This window comes from Meleagris gallopavo, chromosome 2 (genome assembly GCF_905368555.1).
Source record: "Meleagris gallopavo chromosome 2, MGAL_WU_HG_1.1, whole genome shotgun sequence".
Lineage (NCBI taxonomy): Eukaryota > Metazoa > Chordata > Aves > Galliformes > Phasianidae > Meleagris > Meleagris gallopavo.
The window spans coordinates 39,882,646-39,903,628 of NC_139405.1; the positions used below are offsets into that span (position 1 = coordinate 39,882,646).

A 20,983-nucleotide genomic window follows, 5' to 3' on the forward strand; every position below is an offset into this window, starting at 1 on the left:
AAACAAATAACATATCTCCAATGTGTGAGACAACTGACACACAACAGAATAGAATATTAGAATTTTTGTATTTATTTCTCATTGAGATATATGGTAGTTACTGCATTGGCCACATCTTTTTTCCTTTCGAGACTGATATCTAAAATATTGCCTACATGTAGCTGTAGGTTATAAATCAAAACAAACTATATCTATATCCGATTCCTCAAGTGAACAAAATAATTAGAGATGTGCAGTTAAAGTAAACCATACAGCTGCTCTCTGCATTAAATAGATAAGCAGACAAAACAACTGAATAATACCTCTGAACTACTGGAAAATTAAATACAGAAAAAACAGGACTTCTGTTGTTTTTTTCATTTAAATATCAAAGATGCTCTTGAACAACATAACAACTGGTACTAAAAGAAAAAAGGACAGCAATAGAAATACCCACACAACCAGAACCAAACAGGATCCCCCAAATCTACTAACCTCAGATATGAAGTACAGGGTACCTCTGTGTCGGTAGAGCCGTGCTGATGGTTGTAACTGAATAGCTTTGGTGAGATCAGATAATGCTTCACTGATTCGTCCCAGTGGGGAAAGTATCTAAGAGGCAAATAAATATAAATGTTTCAGTGCCTTTTTAAAAAAAAACTCTTATAAATAAAATGGAAAATCTGAAAGCATTTTTCCCCGGAATACAACTGTACTTCACCATAATTTGCAGAAACTTAGTATTTCAAATAAAAAGAAGTCAAAGAAAAATATTGTATTTCAAAGAATCCCAACATAATCAACTGGAAAAGTAATTAAGATGTTCTCAATAAAAGCAAAACATTCCACCCAAAAGTTATTCATTTTCCTTTTAAATGAACATCTTTCACATCTTTTAGATAAACATTACTATAAAATGTATTAGAAGCAATTAAAAATATGAAAATTATGACTTACTATTTCATATCATGGCATTTACTATTAATACGCATTATTTTGAGTTAAGCATGCTCTTGAGTTATCTAACTCAACTTCTTAAAATCCATTTTCGATAGCTTAACTGGCTGAATAACAATTATTTGCATCTCTGAATGACATTTTATTTATATTATATTTATATAAACAAAATCAAAGCATTTGATTAAAAACTTGTTCTTCGTAAGGTGGGTATTTTGCCAACTTATACTAACAATAAGCTGCAACACACAGTGCTATTCCATTGGCTACAGTAATGCCATGTTTAATTTTAAAGGTAAACATTCCAGAAATTACACTGAAAACACTATATAACAGCAATGACTTCCAAAAGGATGAAAAGAGGAAAAAATGCTCACTTCTGCTCGCTGTTCAAATACTTCAGGATGATCTGGTTCTAGACTAATTACCCTACTAAGCTCAAAAAGAGCAAGTTCAGCATTTTTCATATCCTGAAATGAGAGAAAAACAAGGTAAACAACTGTGCATACCTACAGTAATATACTCTGAAGACCAAAGAAAAACTAATTTGGTAAAGATGCCTTACACACCTTTGCTAACAAGTCTAAAATGCAGTACACAACAAATAACTGAAAAAAATCCTACATGTACAAGCAGAGTTTGTTTCTGTTAATATATCAACTCTGTGTTACCCTTCTAGTAGCTCATTTATGTAACTGAATAAACATGGAGTTTTACAGATACACAATTATCTTTCTTGGGAGAAAAGCTGGATCAAGCTCTCACATGAAATCACAACAGTGTTTTCATGAGTACCATCTATAATTTAGTGTTAGGAGTTCCAGCAAATAGATAGATGACATCAATATCTAGTCTAAGTTTTTATATATCCCCTCAATAAATTGTAGGATGGGAGCAGTTACTTCACCTACAAAAAAGAAAAAAAAAAAACAAAACTGGTTATATAGCAAGATCTCAATTAGATTTCATTCATCTTTTTTAAGGCAAAGAAATTCCCAAGGTGCTAATCACCATCTTTTTGTAACCCAACAATATTGTTCACAGAAGCCATCTTTTATGAAGGAAAACTGTCCAAACTTCCAGTATAACTCAGCAAACCACAATGGTGTTAAAGACATGCAAATATGAGAGATTTCACTCTCCCATCAGCAACTGCAAAGAATTAAAGATCCTGCACAAAGTAAACTTTCTTAAAATTTTCTTCAAAAAATTTAAAATTTTCAAAGTAAATTTGCTTCACGTTGCTTTATTTCCACACTCATAAAAAGATAACCTACCCATGGGCCAAGTAGTACAGCCCAAAATGATTCTATGATTCTATGATAAGAGATCACTATGTTACAGAGTATCTACTAAGAGAAGGATGTGGAGCACTTCAGCACCACCATAGCAAGAAAGCACAAAGCAATTTGGTACGTACCTATCAAGTTCTAATCAACCTAGCTTCTCCTTCTATGACAGGCCTTCTTATAGTTTAGATTCAAATAATTCATTAAGTTTTACTTTCAATAATTATTTACTTACATGGAGTCCTTTTTTTCCATACGCTATCCCTCGTCCATAAATTGCGCTAACCAGCTCTGGTTCCTCCTGTAAGATTGAAAACAAGTACTGCAGTCAGTTAAAAAATAAGCATTTTTCTTCAGAGTATTTTTAACTCTTGTTAGCATTAACCAGTAAGCAGTACACAATCACAGTTGCCAGGCAAAGATATTAAGTTGATTGTATTACAACCTGTACTTTCATGTGCTCACAACTTCCAATTCAATTTACTGGAATTATTTGTCAAGAAAACGAGCTAAACATCTCCATTAATCTGATGGAAGAGATTTCACATGAGAAATAACGCTATCCACAGAGGTTTTTTTTTTTTTTTTTTTTAAACCAATTTATAGCAAAAGCACCCAACAGCAAAAATACAGAAGAGATATAGGTATACCTTTATATTCCTTTCTTCTAGTTGTATTTATGATTTAGTTTTATTAAAAAAAAAAAAAAGAGTTTAGATTCTGATGGATTCTAGCAGCAAAAAATCTTGTCCAATAAAATTTAATCCAGCCACTGTTCCCCATCCAAATATGAAGAACTACAATTGCAAGAAGTTTTTTTTTTTTTCCTGGCACAATTATGTCTATATTGTCATTGTTTCCCTAAAAGTCAGTCAGGAATCACACACCATAACTGCAAACAGGTGAACAGCTGTGCTACAGCAGTTTGTAGAATAGGCCTGGTCTCATTTACTTGGGACAACTGCCAGGAAACAAATTACTTCATTGACTAAACAACAGATAAGTGGTATAGCCAGTGCTGATGGTTCACCAGACTTCAGCTAATTGCAAGTGTACACTTGCCAATGTCAGCTTCAGGTAACTTTTCTACTTTTAATACAGTGACTAAACATGACTGTTTTGTTCTGTTAAGTGTTCTAATACTTGCTTTGTGTTTATTTGAAATTATGGAAGACAAGATTGATCACAATCAGTTTACATTCTCTGAGGCATCCAATCATACTGTGATTTCAACCAAAATGTATGCCTTACAAATCTACTCTATTATATACACAGTTTTCATAGCAACTTTCTAGAGTTCCTATATCTTGCTTATCTTGACTCTTTACCTTCTTACTCAACAGAATGCAGGAAGTGTTTTATCATTACAGTGTTTTTTGGAAGCACTATTTGTCATTAGAAAGACAAGCAAATTAAATCATTCCTCATATAAGAAACAAGCCAATGGCAGATCTCTATGTACCTGAGGAAAAGAAAAAAAAAACTGCTTCAAACCTTTTTTGCCCTCTGTTAAGCTCCCTACAATTATTTTGTTGAATTGCTAAACTTTCGCTCAATTTAAATATGAGCCATATGTGATTTGAATTGAAATACACAATATTATTTCCTACTTATCACTTGCATTTGTGTACTACAATCAGTTTAGAACAAAAACCAGGCACATACTTCTAGTAGTCACAGGTTCTTAGCCAGACAAATACAGTAGTTTGAAATCAGCTTTAAGTGTTTTGTTATTTTTTTGTTTGTTTGTTTGTTTTCTTATATAGCTACCTAAATTCATAGAAGATTCAGAATATCACTGAGAACACAGCAGGATATTTGACACTAGCAACAAATGATCTCGTTTAGTTTTCTGCTTATGTTACTAGTAACAACTGCAGCCCAACTCCACCCACACACATTCACACACACAAAAATTAAGATCTCTGTTTACACCCTAAGACAGAAATTAAAGGAACTTTAATTTTGCGCGTCAGTTTCTGAAGATATCCTTTCTTCAGAAAGTCAGAAAAACATTATTCCTACAGATGAGAAAAATAACCACCAAAAGAGATATGAATCACCCAACTTTAAGAGCCTGCTTACATTTGGATGCAAAAAAAAAAAAAAAAAAAGAATAGAGCAATTGCTCTCACTTTAAAAACCTTAATTTAATACCTGTTTTGGTAAAAGCCGTAAGTTGTAGTGGATAATTTCATGAAGTGATTTTTTTTTTTCCTTTTAATGCTATATTTTGCTTAAGGAGTCCAAAAAGAAAACTTACCTGCAGCATTGTTGAAAATTGTCGTATGGCTTCATCATACAAGCCGTTGCCAATCAACACGTAAGCAATTGCTAACAAGAAGTTACAAGTGTCAGTAAAACATCAAAAAACAGGTTTTTTTTAAATACATATATTAAATACAACTAAGTTGTAAGCTATATTAGTACTTATATTGCATTGAAGAGGAAGACAGGCCAAGGGTTTTCTAAACCACCACTAAAAATTGCTTTCTTTAACCATTACCTACCATTTATTAATTATTCAATTTGGATTACATTCATCAGAATTGTTTTGGAGTTCTGTGTTTGCTTTACCCCTCTTCTTTTTACAAACTGTACAGGAAAGAGTTCACGTTAGCGTCCAAAGTACTTGGCACTAGAAAAGACACCATGACTCCATTCGATGGCCCTAGATGACCCCTCAAGTAGTGAACTTGGCTGACACGAATACTTTTTTGACACTTCCATTAGAAAGCATTTGATTTTACTCATTTACACATGTTTTGCTCAACTTTACTAGCTTTTCCTTCACATGAAGTATCAAGAAAAACTGAAGTGATTCTGTTGTTTTTATGATGAGGTTGAAAAACACAATCTTTACCTATTTTAAGATATGAAAGGTTTAAAGTTTTTGCATCCTTACTTTGGAGTAGAATCCAAGTATTCAATAAAGAAACAGACAACTGTTTTTAGAAACCTGTTCTTTGGAGACTGTCAAGATGAGGTTGGATCCAGCCCTGATCTAGCCGTGCATGTCCCTGTTCATTGCAGGGAAGCTGGACTAGATGACCTTTAAAGGTCCCTTCCAACTCTAAGGATTCTGTGATTCTATAATCCCCAGAAGATAGAAAAATAGTCAGGTCACAAGACTTAAAAGTTATGGTTGTGCAACTGAAGTTCAGCTGTGACAGCTGACTATCTACGATGACCTAAAATAAACAGTCTTAAATCTCTCACAGTTCTTAGTTCTGGACTAATATCTGCTCACAGTGCCCACATAAACCAAGCACTTTACAGACTACAACTATGAAAGTTAAAACTTTTCTCCATGCAGTTCACATGAACAGCTGACAGTAGAACTGAGCAGTGGAATTTGCCTTTCCCCATGCTTCTAATTAGTTTTAGGAGTAACCCAAGCATAATGTATAAGGTCTATCAGCTCAATTATCCACTCAACCATAAAGAGATAAGCCAATTAGAACAAAAATATTTTTACAGGACAAAGATATTTATTCTTCAGACAGGCAGAATCACAATCTTTTGTGTGTAGTGTGTAGGTGCCAGCATACAGGCCAACCACAGGAATTGGTACCATCTGGTATAATCTTGAGTCCACAAAGCAGGTATTAAAGGCATCTTATTTTTTTTTTCCTGCTGGATGGATGTTCAGTATACCCTGAACGATTCTATGAGTATAGTTAGATTTGCTGGATAAATGAAAAAGAGATGAAGCCCCCAAGTTTTGCTAGTTAAATCCTTGAAAGCAGAAGTTAGATCAACAAAAATACACTCAATTGTTTTCACTTTCTTAGACAAACTATGAGTAAAGTCTCCCCTCGATGTTATACAAGATAGTCTGCTGTCTTCCTTGAAATACACTCTCAGTAATCTCTTTGCTCCCTCATAGTACCTCTGCTTCCGATGAGAATAGAAATGTGGAGAATCAAAACAATTAACTTCTTCCTCAAAGTTTTTGAGAAAAGTATTCCTTGTTGATTTATTTGAAATGCCTCCATCTTCTGCCCTAAGTGTACTTTGAAAAAAATATCAGCAACTAGCGGGTTGAAAAAGGACAAAAACTGCTACTTGTGTTGATGGGAACAACTTTTGGATCTACACTTGACAGAAACCACATCCTACTGGTAAATTTTTCAGGATGCTTGAATAGTTTTAGACATCAGTAATGACAGAAAAGGGGAAATACATTTGACACTGTTTAATAGGATTTAATAATGATTTCTGAATCACTTTCGTAAACAGATGCAGTGAAGAATTCCAGCGATCGTAGCAGGAAGGATTCTTGGGAAGACCCCAATGAAAACTCTCCAGGCTTTTTAGGATCATTTTAAATTAATATATCACGTAGGAATCATTAGTTTAGCTTCAAAATATTCAGTGCTACCACTGAGCATGCAATTCACCTGCACAAACCTTATAAGATACCTTACCTAATTCTTCATTTGTGTTGTCATTATCAGTAGCGAATGGAAATCTCTTTTGCTCTGCAAGTGACTTTGCTTGACTCTGTAAAACATCATGGTTTGTAGTGTTTAGCAAACAATGGTAAATAATTTAACAGAAATTTAACAGAGAATGCTTTAAATCAAAATGTTAAGACCAATGCAATTGCTGTAAGTGAAAACAAATACACTCCCAGTCTTCCGTAGGGAGAAAAACTGTTCTTCGGTAAGATTCTGCTGTCCTTTCTAACATGAGGCTAGACAAACATTTCAGATTAAAGGACCTTATCAGCATTTCAGTGGTGGTTGCCATTTCTGTACTACAACTAAGACGAAGTTTTATAAGTTTAACACATTCCACCTCATAGGAAAGCTTCTGTTCTTCACCCCATTAACAATTTCTTTGTCTCTACAAAGGTAAGAATACTACGGAAAAGTAAAACAAAATGAAACACTGAACAGAAAATGGCTCCAGCAATAAAAGACAAGCTTAACTTCACAGTGCTGTTTTAAAGGAAAAAGACTGTCCTCTTCTAACAACCTTTATTTATGGATGAGACTACAGCAGGCTGAACAAAGATTAAAATTTATGTTCTTCAAATAGTCTACCTATGGAAAACAAATTTGCCACAGACAAAAGCTAAAATACAGAAATACTGTACCCTGTTCATCTTCACAACTGTATTCCACAGATAGATGCAAGCCTACCAGAGGAGGACACGTTAAGAAAATTCCAAATTACTTATTTAATAAAAGCCTTCAAAACTGTCCTAAGAAGTAAGACTGGAAAAATGAATTTCTCTGAGTGTTCAGATCTTTTGCTTCAGGTAAATTGTGCATCTATGCATTTTCTACTTCACAGAAGACAATCTAACACTTTAAACACTTTAAACCTCAGAGAACATTGTTATTTTCATCTCTGCGCTTTGACCTCCTCCTTTTTTTTTTTTTTTTTTTTTTTTTTTTGGCTCCTACAGTCAAAAGAAGTCCTATCACTTGTATCCATGACAGCATGACAGGCATTTCAATGACCTACAGGTGCAAAAGTAACCATCCTAAATCAAAAGAACACTTTCTGTCCTGTAGACGTAATAAGAAAAAAGCTTAGTCCACTCTTCAAATTCAGAGCTCTAAACAACATTTTAGAGGGTATGTAAGATTAGCAAACCATGGTTGTTTGTTTTTTTTTAAAATCAGTTTTGTTGAAACTAGAGATGATGCGTGAGCTCAGATGTAACATAGAGAATTAATACCCTACTGAGTACAATGGAATGGAATTGTTCTTTTGTCATTAATTAAAAATAATTAAGTAGAACAGAAGAATAAGCAGGGCTCAACAGGTATAGCAATCTACACTGCACAAATATTTACAAACCACAAACCGCCAAAACCAATCTTTTTGCATCACCATTTGTCCTAAGGCAATTTCCGGAAGACATACTGCAGAAAGTTATTTTTGGTATTTAACTCCTCTGAATGTGAAGGTGATACACACTTCAACAAACTCTGAATCCAGTCACTAGTTAGATATCCTGCAGCTCTACATGCAAAAAACTGTGACTGAGAATTTATCACTGCATCAGCTTCAGATTAAACACATTCTTGATCTCTTAAAACAAACAAAAAAAGAAAAAAGTACTCTCTAATATTTATATATATATATATATTAAAATGTATATTAATATACATTTAATTGCCTTAGAAATAAACTGCTGGTACTCCTAGACTAGACAGATCTGACCAGATTCAATTAGTATAAACTGCTGGGAGCCCTAGACTCATGACGGAGTACTATGGAGCCATTCTTTCACGACCAACTTTAGTTGATTCATACTTGAGCTTTTGGGAGCATATGTCTATTGCTTAACATGTTTTACTTACAGCTATTTGGTTGAAATTAATTCAAACTAGTTATGAAGTTCAAAGTCAGTTCAACAGTCTATTTAAATTTGTTTTGTACATTATATTCTTGATAGCATACCAGAATTTTTTCTGTGTTGAGAGAAAGCAAGGACTCACAAGACGAAGAGCTTCTTAAATCACAGTCTGATTCCTGGAAGTGCAAAAATGATGAATCTAGGAGAAAAGAGTGATAATTAATACCTGAAGAAGTCACACATGTTTCTCTACTATATTTCCTCAAGTTCACTGCTTCTGTTTGTGCTATTGACTAAAAATACATGGGGGTAAAAAAAAAAAAAAAAAAGGGGAGGAATAAAAGGGAAAGAAACTGGAAGCAGTAGTTGTATTCCCATTTGATATGGTGATGTTGATCTCTGGTCCAAGAAATTGAAGCTCAACTCATCATTCCAATTCTACAGAGGGAGATAAATGGAAAAGCGGTAGAGAAAGATCTGCTGCTAGAAATCCAGGTAACAGACAAAATAAAGACTACAAAAAGTAGAGAAAATATAGCAAACAGCAACCAACTAAACATACAGAAAGTCTTCCACACATAGAGGATGGCCACTACAGAAAGATTGACTCAATCCTAGAAATGAGAGAAAGCTCGAGACAGCAAAGAGACTAACAAAGTATACAGCAACAACAACAAAAAACAGAAACAAATTAACAAAAACCCACATTGAAGTCACTATCTGATCTACATGGTGCTTTTATGATATCCCAAAAGAATTGTCAGCTTTTCAGTCTTCAGATCCTAAAGCTTCTACCAACTTGAAACACAAGTTTCAAAAGTTGCAAAAGCAAACAAGAAAAAGCAATCAGACAGTATTATCTCTTTTATTCTGTATTACAAATACCAGATATTATATTTAAAAAAAGAGTAGTGGCACTAAGTTTGAAAGGTAATGGGGAGAATGCATTTGCATTAACTTCTGGAAGAAGCGCTACGCGTGCATTTTGATGGAGGTCTCAGTCTGCAGTTAGCTAACTCCCCATTTCTCTCAAACACAGATTAAAAAAAAAAAAAGTAACAGCTTCTCATAAGGAAGTTAAGTAGCATACAGAGTCAACCCCTGTAAAGAGAAACTTGGAACTAAGTTGAGCCACACAACAGAGGCAGGACTAGTGAAAAGCAGAAGGTCAAAGTTTAAAGCTGGCAAGCCCTGTAAGAACAGTGGCTCACGATACATAGTTTCCAGAAAGAAAGCATTGCTGCTGGGAGGTTTCAGCTGTGCCCTATCCTTAATGTTGGTCAGAACTTTCCTCTCCCCTGTCATAGGCAGCAGCAGCATCATTAACACGTGAGTTGCTCCATATCGGTGCTCTAAGTCAGTGACAGCTAGCAGCCATCCATCAGGCCTGTTGAGCAAACTTAGTTTCTCAAGTCAAAATGAAAAGATGCAGATGTGGCTTACGACCACCGGAACCGTTTTCTGTATAGTAGTGAAAATGTAGTGAAAGAATTTCTGAATGAGATGGCAGAGCATAATAACAGTCTATCTTTACAAGGCATAGGGGGAAAAGACCCTTCAGCCCCTGTCTTTGTCTACAGGTTAGGCACACTCACAGCTGTACAACACTGTCTTCTTGACAACTTAAAGTACAAACATCAATGAAACTAGCCCAGACCTTGTGGTGGCTGCGAGAGAAACTCTGTGAGACAACAAGGATCTCAGTTTCTGGGAAAGAAGAACTAAAGCTATGGTTGAAAGCTTAAGGGAACTTTTAAACTGGCTATTAGTTTAGCAGTAAGATTTAAATAGCTGTGTACCAGCCCAATCCTTGCTATCTCAGGGTTACTGTGCTGGTTTTTAATTGTCAGCTATGCAATTACCAGCAAATGTCAAAAGCGAAGGCAGGTGATGATTGAAGCAGAGCACCACAGGTGGATCCCAGTTACTCTGAGCTCTTTAAAAGAACATCTTCCACCAAACCGAACCCTAACCTTCTACACACACTGCCAACGGAGCCAATCAGCTGTGCCTCACTAGGACAAGAAAGGCCATAAAGCGCTTTGCTATTTATTAACTCGCACCTAACGCTGATTTCATCTTAGCACTGGGTGAAAGTCTTTTCTGGTCTGTGCTGAAGCGTGAGCGAGCTGGGGCTGAAATCAGCCCGAGAAACTTTCGCTACCCTGATCTAGCATTTCTGTACGGGGACTCTCGGCCCTGTACACACGCAGCCCAGAACCAGCAGGCCCCGCACCGCGGGCAGCCCTCGCACAGCAGCCGGCCGGCCGGCAGCCTCCCAGCCGCGCCGCGCTCCGCCCCAACTCCGCGCAGGGCCGCGCGGAGCCCCGAGCTAACGGCCGCTTAGCCGACTCACCGCACTCCGCCGAGTACTGCTCTGCCCACTCGCCCGCCGAGGCGCAGCCCCCCGCCAGGCCCTGGCGCTGTTGGTGCAGCTCCTGCTTGAGCAGGGACAGGGGCGGGTACTGCTCGGTCAGAGCCACCACGACCCGGGCCAGGGCCAATACCAACAGCGGCACCCACAGCCCGCTCGCGGACCCAAGTCCGCCGGCAGCTGCCATCTTCGCGCGGCGCATGCGCACCGCTCCCACACCGCGCCCGGGGAGAAGAGCGCCTCCCGCGGGAGGAGATGGGGGGAGGAGCAGAGCGCCGCCGCGCTGCCCCATGGGGTATGGAGTCCTGCCGCGGGGCTGCCTCACTGCCGGGGGGCGGGAGAAAACCTCAACTCCCGGCATGCGCCGCGCTGAGGGACCGTCCTTCTTTCGCCTTTGAAGACGGAAACGAGGCGGTTGGAAGTCCTAGTGGGCGGGCTGTGCTTTGGCGTGCGATGGCGGAGCGAGTGGCCTACCGCTGCGTGGAGTGTAGTAGGGAAGCGGCGGAGCTCTACCGCGATTACCGGCACGGCGTGCTCCGCATCGCTGTCTGCGTGAGTCGGGCGGGAGCGGGCCTGGGGAGCGCGACTATAGCGTTTGCGGCGGTGCTTTCAGCTATTGCCTTATGGCCTTAAGGTGCGCCAGGGTAAGTTTAGGTTGGATGTCAGGAAAAACTTCTTTACAGAAAGCGTTGTTAAGCACTGGAATAGGCTCCTCAGGGAGGCGGTTGAGTCACCATCCCTGGATGCGTTTAAAATCCATTTGGATGTGGTGCTCAGGGGCATGAATTAGTGCAGGGTTGTTAGTTAGGGCAGTATGGTTAGGTTGTGGTTGGACTCGATGATCTTTAAGGCCTTTTCCAACCTGAGTGATTCTATGATCCGCACAATATCCAGCTGTCTGGCTTGGATAGCGTTTATGATAGAATTGTGGCCTGGGGTGAGTTCTGGTGCGTTTTTCTGAAGTGTGTGGAGAAAATGGATCATTTAGCACGCTGTATTATTTATTTATTTACTTACTTGGGGAGGGGAAGAGGGTGTCGTCTTGATTCCCTCCCTGAAATCAGAAATAGACGCTATTTGAAAACTGGAGCCATCAACAGGTATTCTCAGGTAGAAGGCAGTCAAGGTGATAGAGATGCATTTCTGCTATCTTCAAACTTCAAACGGGGGGGGAAAAAAAAAAAGATTTTTGGTTGCTTTTTCTTAATATCATGCTATATACTGTGTCTCCATCGTTCCTGTAGCTTCCCTTTAGATACTAAAAGGCCAGTATCAGGTCCGCTCAGAGCCTTCTCTTCTCAAGGCTGAACAGCCCCGGCTCTCTCAGCCTGGCCTTGTAGGAGAGGTGTTCCATCCTTTGGATCATTTTTTGTGGCCCTCCTCTGGCCACACCTCAACATGTCTATGTCTCTCCTGTACTGAGGACTCCACATCTGAATATAGCACTCCGGGTGAGGTCTCACCAGTGCAGAGCAGAGGAGCAGGATCACCTCCCTCTCCCTGCTGGCCACACTTCTTTTTTTGCAGCCCAGGATACAGTTGGCTTTCTGGGCTATGAGGGCACATTGCTGGCTCATGTCCAGCTTCCCATCCACCAGTACTCCCAGGTCTTCTTCTGCAGAGCTGCATTCAATCTTTCATCCCCCAGCTTGTTTTGGTAGTGAGAGTTGCCCTGACCCAGGTGCAGGACCTTGCAGTCATGAGGTTCACCTGGGCCCACTGTTCAGGGTTCCTGGCTAGGTCCCTCTGGATGGCATCCTATCTCTCTCGTGTGTCAACTGCATTCCACAGTTTGGATGTCATCAGCAAATTTGTTGAGGGTGCACTCAATCTCAGTGCCATTGGTGAAGACATTAAAGAGTATCAGTCCCAGCACTGACCCCTGGGGAACACCACTTGCCACTGATTTCCATCCAGACATTGAGCCATTGATCACCATTCTTTGCACTCAATCCTGCAGCCAGTTGAACAGTCCATTGAACAGTCCACCCTTCAAATCCATCTCTTTCCAATTTGGAGATAAGGGTGTTGTGGGGTACCATGTCAAAGGCCTTAATGAAGTCCAGATAGATGATATCAGTGGCCCTTCCCTTATTCATTGAGGCAGTGACTCGGTCATAGAAGCCCAGCACCATCATGGGCCTGGGCTGGGCCATGCTCTTTTTAATGCACCCCAACCTTGAAAGTGAGGTTGCAAGCAGTTCTGCATTGCTGAGCTGCTCATACTGATCTTCTCTGAAAGTTCTATGGATTATCAATGTTCATAAAGTTACATCATTTTAACTAGTTTAAACTGTCAAGATAAACATACATGTACTCAAACTGCGTTAACCTTTGCTTATGTTGGTTTGGCTGAAGTCAGGCTTTCATCACATTTGCTTCCTGGGTGCTTAAGGTAAGTAGCAGATGTTTTAGTGTTACAGCTGGAAAAAAATAACTGAAATCCAGGCATGGAGAAAACTTCATCCTGGAAGTTTTAATAATGCTGTGTTGTCCTCATGTTTTCAGTATTATTGTCTTCGTTTTGTCCAGTAAGTTTGTCAGTACACATGCAAGTCTTCTGCAGTGAAATGTGTTGTAGGTCTCACAATTCCCTGAGTGACCTCACGCTGACCAGGTCACTGGCTGGGTCAGCAAAAAGGACTCTTCCTTTGTATAGTTAAGGCTCAAATAGAAATAAAATATATTATGAACGGAATTCTCATCTAACTTAAGAAGATAAGCAGGCATGAATGTATTGGCCTGTCTTTGTGTGAGAAGTCCTTGCAGATGGCTGCTTTTTGTGATATCGATTTTTCTCTTCCCATTAAATCAACACAAGTAAAATAGGATTCTTAAATGTTTGGTAGTATGCTGAATTAAACATCAGCCTTACAGCTGTCAATTTATTTGGCTGTAGCTGGCTGTAGCTGTGCAGCACTAGACCTACATTACAGGTAATACTGCTGCTTGTGTATTCATTTGGAGCAGTCTCCTTGCTACGTACTATCAGACAGCATCCAAAGGAGGGCTAGAAGATGGGGCAGAGTCTGGAGGGTGAGGTGTGTGAGGGGTGGCTGAGCGCCCTGGGTCTATACAGCCCAGAGGAGAGGAGCTGAGGAGAGGCCTCATGGTGGCTGCAGCTCTTCACAGGGAGCGGAGGGGCAATGCTGAGCTCTGCTCTCTGTGCCTTCAGTTATAGTTACAGTTTCTTCTGTGGTAGATTTTTCACTTATTATTCACTGTAGCTGTTGTCTTCTATTAATTATGTCCTTTCTTCCATCCCTCTGGCTTCAATTTTAGATCCATCAAACTGTTGGTTAATGAATCTATTTTTAAATTAATTCCTTCTAACTTTGTCACTGTACATAGCATTTTCTCATCCAAATGAGTGCTTTTTTTCTTTATTGGGACCAAGAAACACTAATGGTAGCAGCATTCCTCAGGTGCTTTATTCAATTTATTCATTTGTTCAAATGTTTTTCTTGACATAGACTGGCTTTTAAGTCAGTCTGTTGGTGAATTTTTGCATGCTTAACTTCTCGGATAGTAATTCTGATAAATATCAAGGCAAGGTTAACTTCAGACACAAGGAATCACTGTCAAGTTGATGTGGAGCTTGCCTGTAGTTTCATGTTGTCTCATGCTGCGTTTTTGACTGGCAGTGCTTCAGAAAGCTGCTGTGCATGGATTTCTGTTCTGGCAGTGTAGAGCTGTGAGCTCATTAAAATGGAAATAGAGATCATTCTATGATTTCTGCACTCTGAGCATGGCATCTGATGTGGAGGCCTGGGGGAGTGGAATTAGCTCAGGACAAGCTAGAGAAAGCAAGTAGCCGAGCTGGAGGATTGGTAGTAGAAGAAAGCAGCCCTGCAGACGTGTAGCTTCCTTCAAGCGCCCTTTTCTGAGCTGAAGTGGCTGCTGTGACCAATTGCTGCTGCTCCTCTGCCCTTCCCTAGAAGCTATTTTTCTCTTGGGTCTGCTGGTTGAGCCTTTTCTAAGACTGTTCTGATCACAAGTACAACAAGGCAATTTTGTTACCCCCTCTCATTAGCTTAAGTCAAGGAGAAGGGCACCCATCCAAGCTAGTCCATAAGTTTGAAGTGGCTGATGACAACCTATTCCCAGTGGGCTGAGTGAAATAACCTCTAGTAGGCACAGCAGGAACCAACAGATGCATTTGAGAAGTTTTTTTTTTTTTTTTGTCATGTCTTATCACCTGTCAGTGGCAATTTCTTTTCAGCTATATCTGTGTGTGAAAACTACATTTCAAGCTTTCTAAATGCATTAATATTTGTTAAATAACAAAAAATGAATTGAAACACCGGACTGTTTATCAGCTTGGAGGAACAGTGCAACAGGAAAGAAATATTTTTATTTCTTGAAAGGAAGAAAAAGGTAGGATAGGAAGATAAAGCATATCTTTTGAAAGAAGGAAATGACAAATGAAATAAGCACATCCTTCATAGTTTGTTGATCTGTTTAATCTGAAGCCTATAAACATAAGTGGTGTATCTTTCTGGTTTATGATGGAAATGCTTGTATTGATTGTAATGTCAAAAGGCAAAAAAGCAATTCTTCTGGATGAATTAAAAACGAGTTGAAAATAAAGATTACATTAAGGAAAAAATGAATGAGAATTGAATAGCTACTTTGTATTTATGCATTTGTGCCTAGCTCAGGAACATTTCATGAACTCTTGCTTTCTTTTCTTTCTAATTGTTGTTATTTTGTGACTTTCAGAAATCGTGCCAGAAACCTGTGGATAAATACATTGAGTATGATCCTGTTATCATCTTGATTAATGCAATTTTATGTAAAGCACAAGCATACAGACACATTCTTTTCAATACAAAGATTAATGTAAGTTGCTATGCACCTACTTTGTGAATTTTTAGGTTAAAGGTAATACTTGGGCTTAATACATTGTTTGGAATAGGTGTAAACTTCAGGGTCTGTTCCCTTCCACTGATAGCAACAAGGTGAACCAGTCTTGTTGTCAGCTTTCTCAGTTAAAAAAAAAAAAAAAAAAAAACAGGCCTTGCAAACTACAGTTACATACTTTCTTCCATGCAATTTTCTACATTCTATAATTTTCCTATCTTGTGAATTGATGTTAAAAAGAGTATTTTCTAAACTAGGGACACAGCAGAATAATTTGTTTGTAATCCTAAACTGATATTAAAATCCTCACAAGTTGTTTGTTTAGAGATATAGGGATGTATTTTAAATACTTATTTAATATTGGTGCTTTAACTTATGTTTTTATTATTCTTTCATTTTGCAGTTTCATGGGAAGCTCTACATATTTTGTTTACTCTGTGAAGCTTATCTCAGGTGGCTGCAACTCCAGGATTCTAGCCAAAGTACAGATCCTGATGACTTAATCAGATATGCCAAGGAATGGGATTTTTATAGAATGTTTGGTATAGCTTCTTTAGGTAAGAAAAATAATTGTTTCATGTAACTATCAAGTGTACTTCTTAAGCATTCAATAATTTCATGAGTCTTTCAGCAAATCTGCATTGCAAAAATTAGTAATACAGAGTAGAAGTCATGTCCAACTTAGCATGGTTAAATGATTATGCACGCATTCTCTAATTTGCCTTCATTCATTACAAATTCATTTTTCAAACTTGATTACAGTTCAGACAGATATGATATTCAGACTGGCATGATCAGCATTTGACATCAAATCACTGAAAAGTGGCAATATTCAGAAAACAGTCTTAATTCGTTTAAATAGCTTGAAGACTAGCTTAGAGCTCAGCCTTATTCCAAGGTGCAAAGCTCCAGATACTGTTTTTATATATGATCGTTGTTTCAAGCACGTTAGCATTCTCAGCAGTTTACATTGTGCCTCATTCTCTTGCATGATATATTGCCAGTTGTGTTCCATGTAATAGAGTGAGCTCCTCTTTCTACATTAATCTATTTAAAATGACCCTGTTGGTTTTACTCATTTTAAAGTCAATATGTAACATGGGGAGATGCTTCGTTATTGTAGAATTTTGCTTACAATTTATTGAAGAAGGAAAGACAATTTATTGAAAAAGGAAAGACAACTCTTTCAGAGTGACTAAATGCTCTTTAAAAACAAAACCAACCAAACAAAGGAAAGTACTCTAAGACTACAGTTGGAGGCAGAGAGAGTTTTTGTTTTATTTTCATTAAGGCTTTTATTCTCTCATTTTTTTTCCAGGTGATATTCTTTAAATCAAACATGCAGACAAAAATTAATGTTTCCCTTAGACATTGAAAATCTAACTTCAGTTGTTTATTTTCTAATGTTGCTCTAGTAGGTTTTCATTACGTGTCAGCAAAAATGTTGGAACTTGTATTTCATTAGTAATTCAGCTATTACAGCTGTCACGAGAGTTGCTCTGATGTCTGTAAAGTTCCAGTGTTATACAGGGAGAAGGTATCAAGAATAGCTCAATGATTTTTTTCATCTTAGTATTCCTCCTTATGCTGCATGAAAGTTCATTGCTGGTGACCTTTTCAGAAAGGAAATGTACTGATGACTCTGTTTTACTGGCTAACAGGCAATTAGAATTTAAAAAAATATCCAACACAAAATAACAAAAACCTCACCTTCTGTGAAAAAGAGTTTCATGTACCTGTGCTGTGTGATGTTAGAAATTACAAGTATGACAGTCTTGCAGGCAGAATTTTGCGATGGGATTATCTTGAATGTAATGATGCTAAATTGGTTTAAGTAGTAATAATGTATAACTATTAAAATGAACACAGGAGATGCAAATAATGTTCGTGTTTGCATGTGTCTTTTAAATAGCAGTGGCCCGGGCGCAGTAGAGATGTATCACTTCACTGTAAGGTATCAAAAATGACTTGATTTTGGTGCTTCATTTTCTCTTTTCAACTTCTCTTATTGTCTCTTAGAACAAACTTCGTTTTTGGTTGGCATCTTTATTGCCTTGTGGTGGAGGAGACCCAAGATGCTAAAAATGAAGTCTGACTTCATTTTACTTCTCAAGGCACTACTGTTGTCCAGCTATGGAAAGCTTTTGTTAATTCCAGCTGTTATTTGGGAACATGACTACACGCCTTTGTGCCTTGTGTTCATAAAAGTATTTGTCTTGATATCAAACTCTCAGGCAATTAGAGGTACATTCTTGCTTTGTTACTGTATTATTTGTATAGAATGTGTGAGAAAATGCAGTTGCTAGATAAGTCATTTCTATTGTTATATTTTTTAATCAATATGAGATGTGTGATTGAGAAAGCTCTAGCCTAAAGTGATTATATTTAGATTTCATATAAAGTGAGCTAAAAAAACAACTTATCATCTCTTTCTATATACTGCATTAAAGCCATCAGATCCATCAGTTATGGTTTGAGATGTTTCAGTGTGGATCATCAAAGCACAGAGTAGAATTATTTGTGTGTCTGGAAGATGTTTTGTATTAATTTTATGCATGGCTTTGGAAAGCAAGCGTTAACAGATTTGTGTGATTTCTTAGGCATACAAATTAGTATGAATTTTCATGTTGTTTCTATGGTCTTAGGTGGAAATCCTTAAACTTGTTTTGTTTTCTTTTGCAGTTACGTTGAACTTGAACCGAGTGTTCCCTTGGTTGGCTATTTTCTTTGGATTAATTTTGGAAAATGGTGTGGTTTGTTTGGTCCAGAAAATTGGATGGGATGTTTGAAATGTCAGCTCAGACCTAAAGAAATATGGATAGGGTGATGATCGTTTTCAAATGAAGAGGGTCATACAATATCCTGAGTTGGAAGGGGCCCACAGTCCAATTCCTGGCTCCGCACAGCACTACCCAAAATTCAAACCTTGTGTCTGAAAGTGTTGTCCAAATGCTCCTTGAATTCTGGCAGTCTGGGGCCGTTACCACTGTCCTGGGGAGCCTGTTCCAGTGCTCAACTTACTCTCTGTTGAAGAACCATTTCTTAACACCCAACCTGACCTCGTGCTGATGCAGTTCCATGCTGCTCCCTTAGGTCCTGTTGCTGTCCCCAGAGAGAAAAAATCAGCGCCTGCACCTCTGCTCCCCTTGTCTAAGCAAGATCTCTGCCAACAGGTTCTGAAGACACTGTTTTTATAGTGATAATGAAGATGATCAGTAATAAAAATTTTAGTAGGCAGTTTGAGGATGAGCTAAAAGGAGAAGCATTTGGAAGTTTGGCTGTTTAATGTGATAAGCAATGAAACTTCAGCCTTAGCTTATTTTTCTATTAAAAATGTGAACATTTCACTATCCTAGGATCTTTATAAATCTGGCTATATAACTGACTGAAATAAAAAAGGTATGCTAAAAAAAATTCAGCTCTGTTAGCAATCATTGCATTTTGGCAGAAAGAGAGGGATGAATTGTTCCCTTAGGAGGAAGGAAAAGAATCAGTGGAAAAATGTAAAAGCCAAAATTGATATTTCTGCAAAAACAGATTTCAGGGAGAAATGAACATGTGCAAACAGATTTTTTTTTAATAGAAAAGGCAGCTTGAAACTGCAGATTAAAACTAGAGTGGAAAAACTAAGTTCTGTTCTTTGGATTGTTTATATAAACATTCCAGAATAATAAAATACCTAGTTCTAGAGTAATCTCTAGGAAGTACAGTTTTAACTGGCTTTGAATTGTATATTATTTCATAAAAAGTGAAATGTAAGACTACTCAGCAATGTTCTTTTATGTAGTAGTATTTCTTGAAAAAAGAGGCAAGATTTGGAAAGTACTAAGAAGGCGACGCTTATGAAAGTTCTGCACCATTTTCCTTCATGGGCAAGGAGAGTGATAGATGGCCCACAAAGGAACAGGCAGAATTGATTTTGTCAGGGCAGTAGTTAGGACACTGACCTACTCTTCTGGAGACCAGTTTCCATTGTGTTTCATCCAATGTTTAATTTTCCTTCAGTTCTGGAAGGCTGTACTGTCTACAGGTACCATTTAGCTTGTTTATTTTTCTCAGGTGCAGTCTCCTATCTATGTTTTGCAAAATGCATTAATTAAAATTTTGCAACATCTTCCAAGTTAACTGTGAACACGTTTAGAGTAGGTCTAGATTATGATCACAAAAGACATCACAGATTAAAACCCTTGCAACTATGCAGGCCATGTTAAGTTACTGTGTTAGAAAAGCAAAGGATTGCTAACTGTTTTTCAATAGATCAGAAGCCAACGCCATATATGTACCACTTGTTAAAATTGGCGTCTTTCTGAGCATGTGATGTGGCCAGAGAAAGCAAAAAAATAAAATAAAACCATAAAAAATAAAGTACAACTCCATTTAAGTACACAAGACAAGTCAACACCAAAACTGTTCCAGTAAGCACATAGTTGTGAAGGTGTATGAGGGATCCACCTTGCTTTAGCAGCTTTGGCAATCTGGTATCTAGAACATGCGTTGTTTTGCATAATTAGATTTGGAGAGGTACTCCTCCCCCATGATCTTTTTAGAAGTACATTGCTGATGGTGCTTTGAAGAGCTTGTCTTCCTACACTGCCAGACACATCATTACAACATATGCTGCAGTTTGAGAAGGTGTGATGGGAAAGTGCAGTAAATATTTTATAAAAGCTTCAGGGAAACAAGTTTGGCCTGCTTTCATTTTCTTCCTTCACCTTCTGCCCATAGTGAAAGAGGGGATGTTGTTCTGCTGCAGCAGAGAGGGTGACAAGAATATGCACTAGGAAAATGCTGGTATCTGCTGAGTTAAACCCCATTTGTTATTGTAACTCTCATATGGTATTTTCCAGCTTCTTGTACATACAAGGAAAAGATTTTATATTACGTGTAATGTAAATCTCACCAATTCAGAAGCAAAATATGTAAATAAAATGTATATAAATTTGAAGGGAGCCATTTTCTTAAAGTTTATTTAGAATTAAAAATATTTTGGGACACTTTCTGAGTTTTATTTGGTAGACCTAAAATGGAAACGAACACTTCCGAAGAAGTGCTTCTATCTTCTGTCACGCAGGCTGATAATATCTCAGCTATGCACTCTGCAGTGCTATCAGGAGCCACCATTATTCTTATGCAACTTTGAGGAAGGAGAAAAAATTAATAGCTACACAGCCGTGGGCAAAAGTAGGTGTTGTACAAGCTTTC

General features: G+C 38.1%; 2 protein-coding genes across 4 annotated transcripts in view; one reads left to right on the forward strand and one right to left on the reverse strand.

Annotated features, from left to right (window-relative positions):
- Positions 1–11,158, reverse strand: part of TTC13 (tetratricopeptide repeat domain 13) — a 37,481-nt gene extending 26,323 nt beyond the window's left edge. Inside the window, exons 1-7 of one of the 2 annotated variants that reach the window (XM_010707028.3) lie at positions 10,901–11,158; positions 8,649–8,743; positions 6,656–6,731; positions 4,489–4,559; positions 2,461–2,526; positions 1,314–1,406; positions 475–591 (exon numbers count right to left, since the gene is read on the reverse strand). In XM_010707028.3, coding sequence (XP_010705330.2) covers positions 475–591; positions 1,314–1,406; positions 2,461–2,526; positions 4,489–4,559; positions 6,656–6,731; positions 8,649–8,743; positions 10,901–11,120 — 738 coding nt within the window. In that variant the 5' untranslated portion in view covers positions 11,121–11,158. The remainder of the gene's footprint in view (positions 1–474; positions 592–1,313; positions 1,407–2,460; positions 2,527–4,488; positions 4,560–6,655; positions 6,732–8,648; positions 8,744–10,900) is intronic. The other variant, XM_010707029.4, reaches the window with a different exon arrangement.
- Positions 11,159–11,308: 150 nt separating this feature from the next.
- Positions 11,309–20,726, forward strand: ARV1 (ARV1 fatty acid homeostasis modulator). Of its 2 annotated transcripts, none has more exons than XM_010707030.4 (5): positions 11,309–11,470; positions 15,641–15,760; positions 16,185–16,338; positions 17,801–18,025; positions 18,464–20,726. In XM_010707030.4, the coding sequence occupies exons 1-5, from the start codon at positions 11,372–11,374 to the stop codon at positions 18,568–18,570; spliced, it is 705 nt and encodes a 234-aa protein (XP_010705332.3). In that variant the 5' UTR covers positions 11,309–11,371; the 3' UTR covers positions 18,571–20,726. The 2 variants fall into 2 exon arrangements, with proteins under 2 accessions (XP_010705332.3, XP_031408287.2); XM_031552427.2 differs by having other exon boundaries at positions 11,410–11,562.
- The last annotated feature ends 257 nt before the right edge of the window (positions 20,727–20,983 follow it).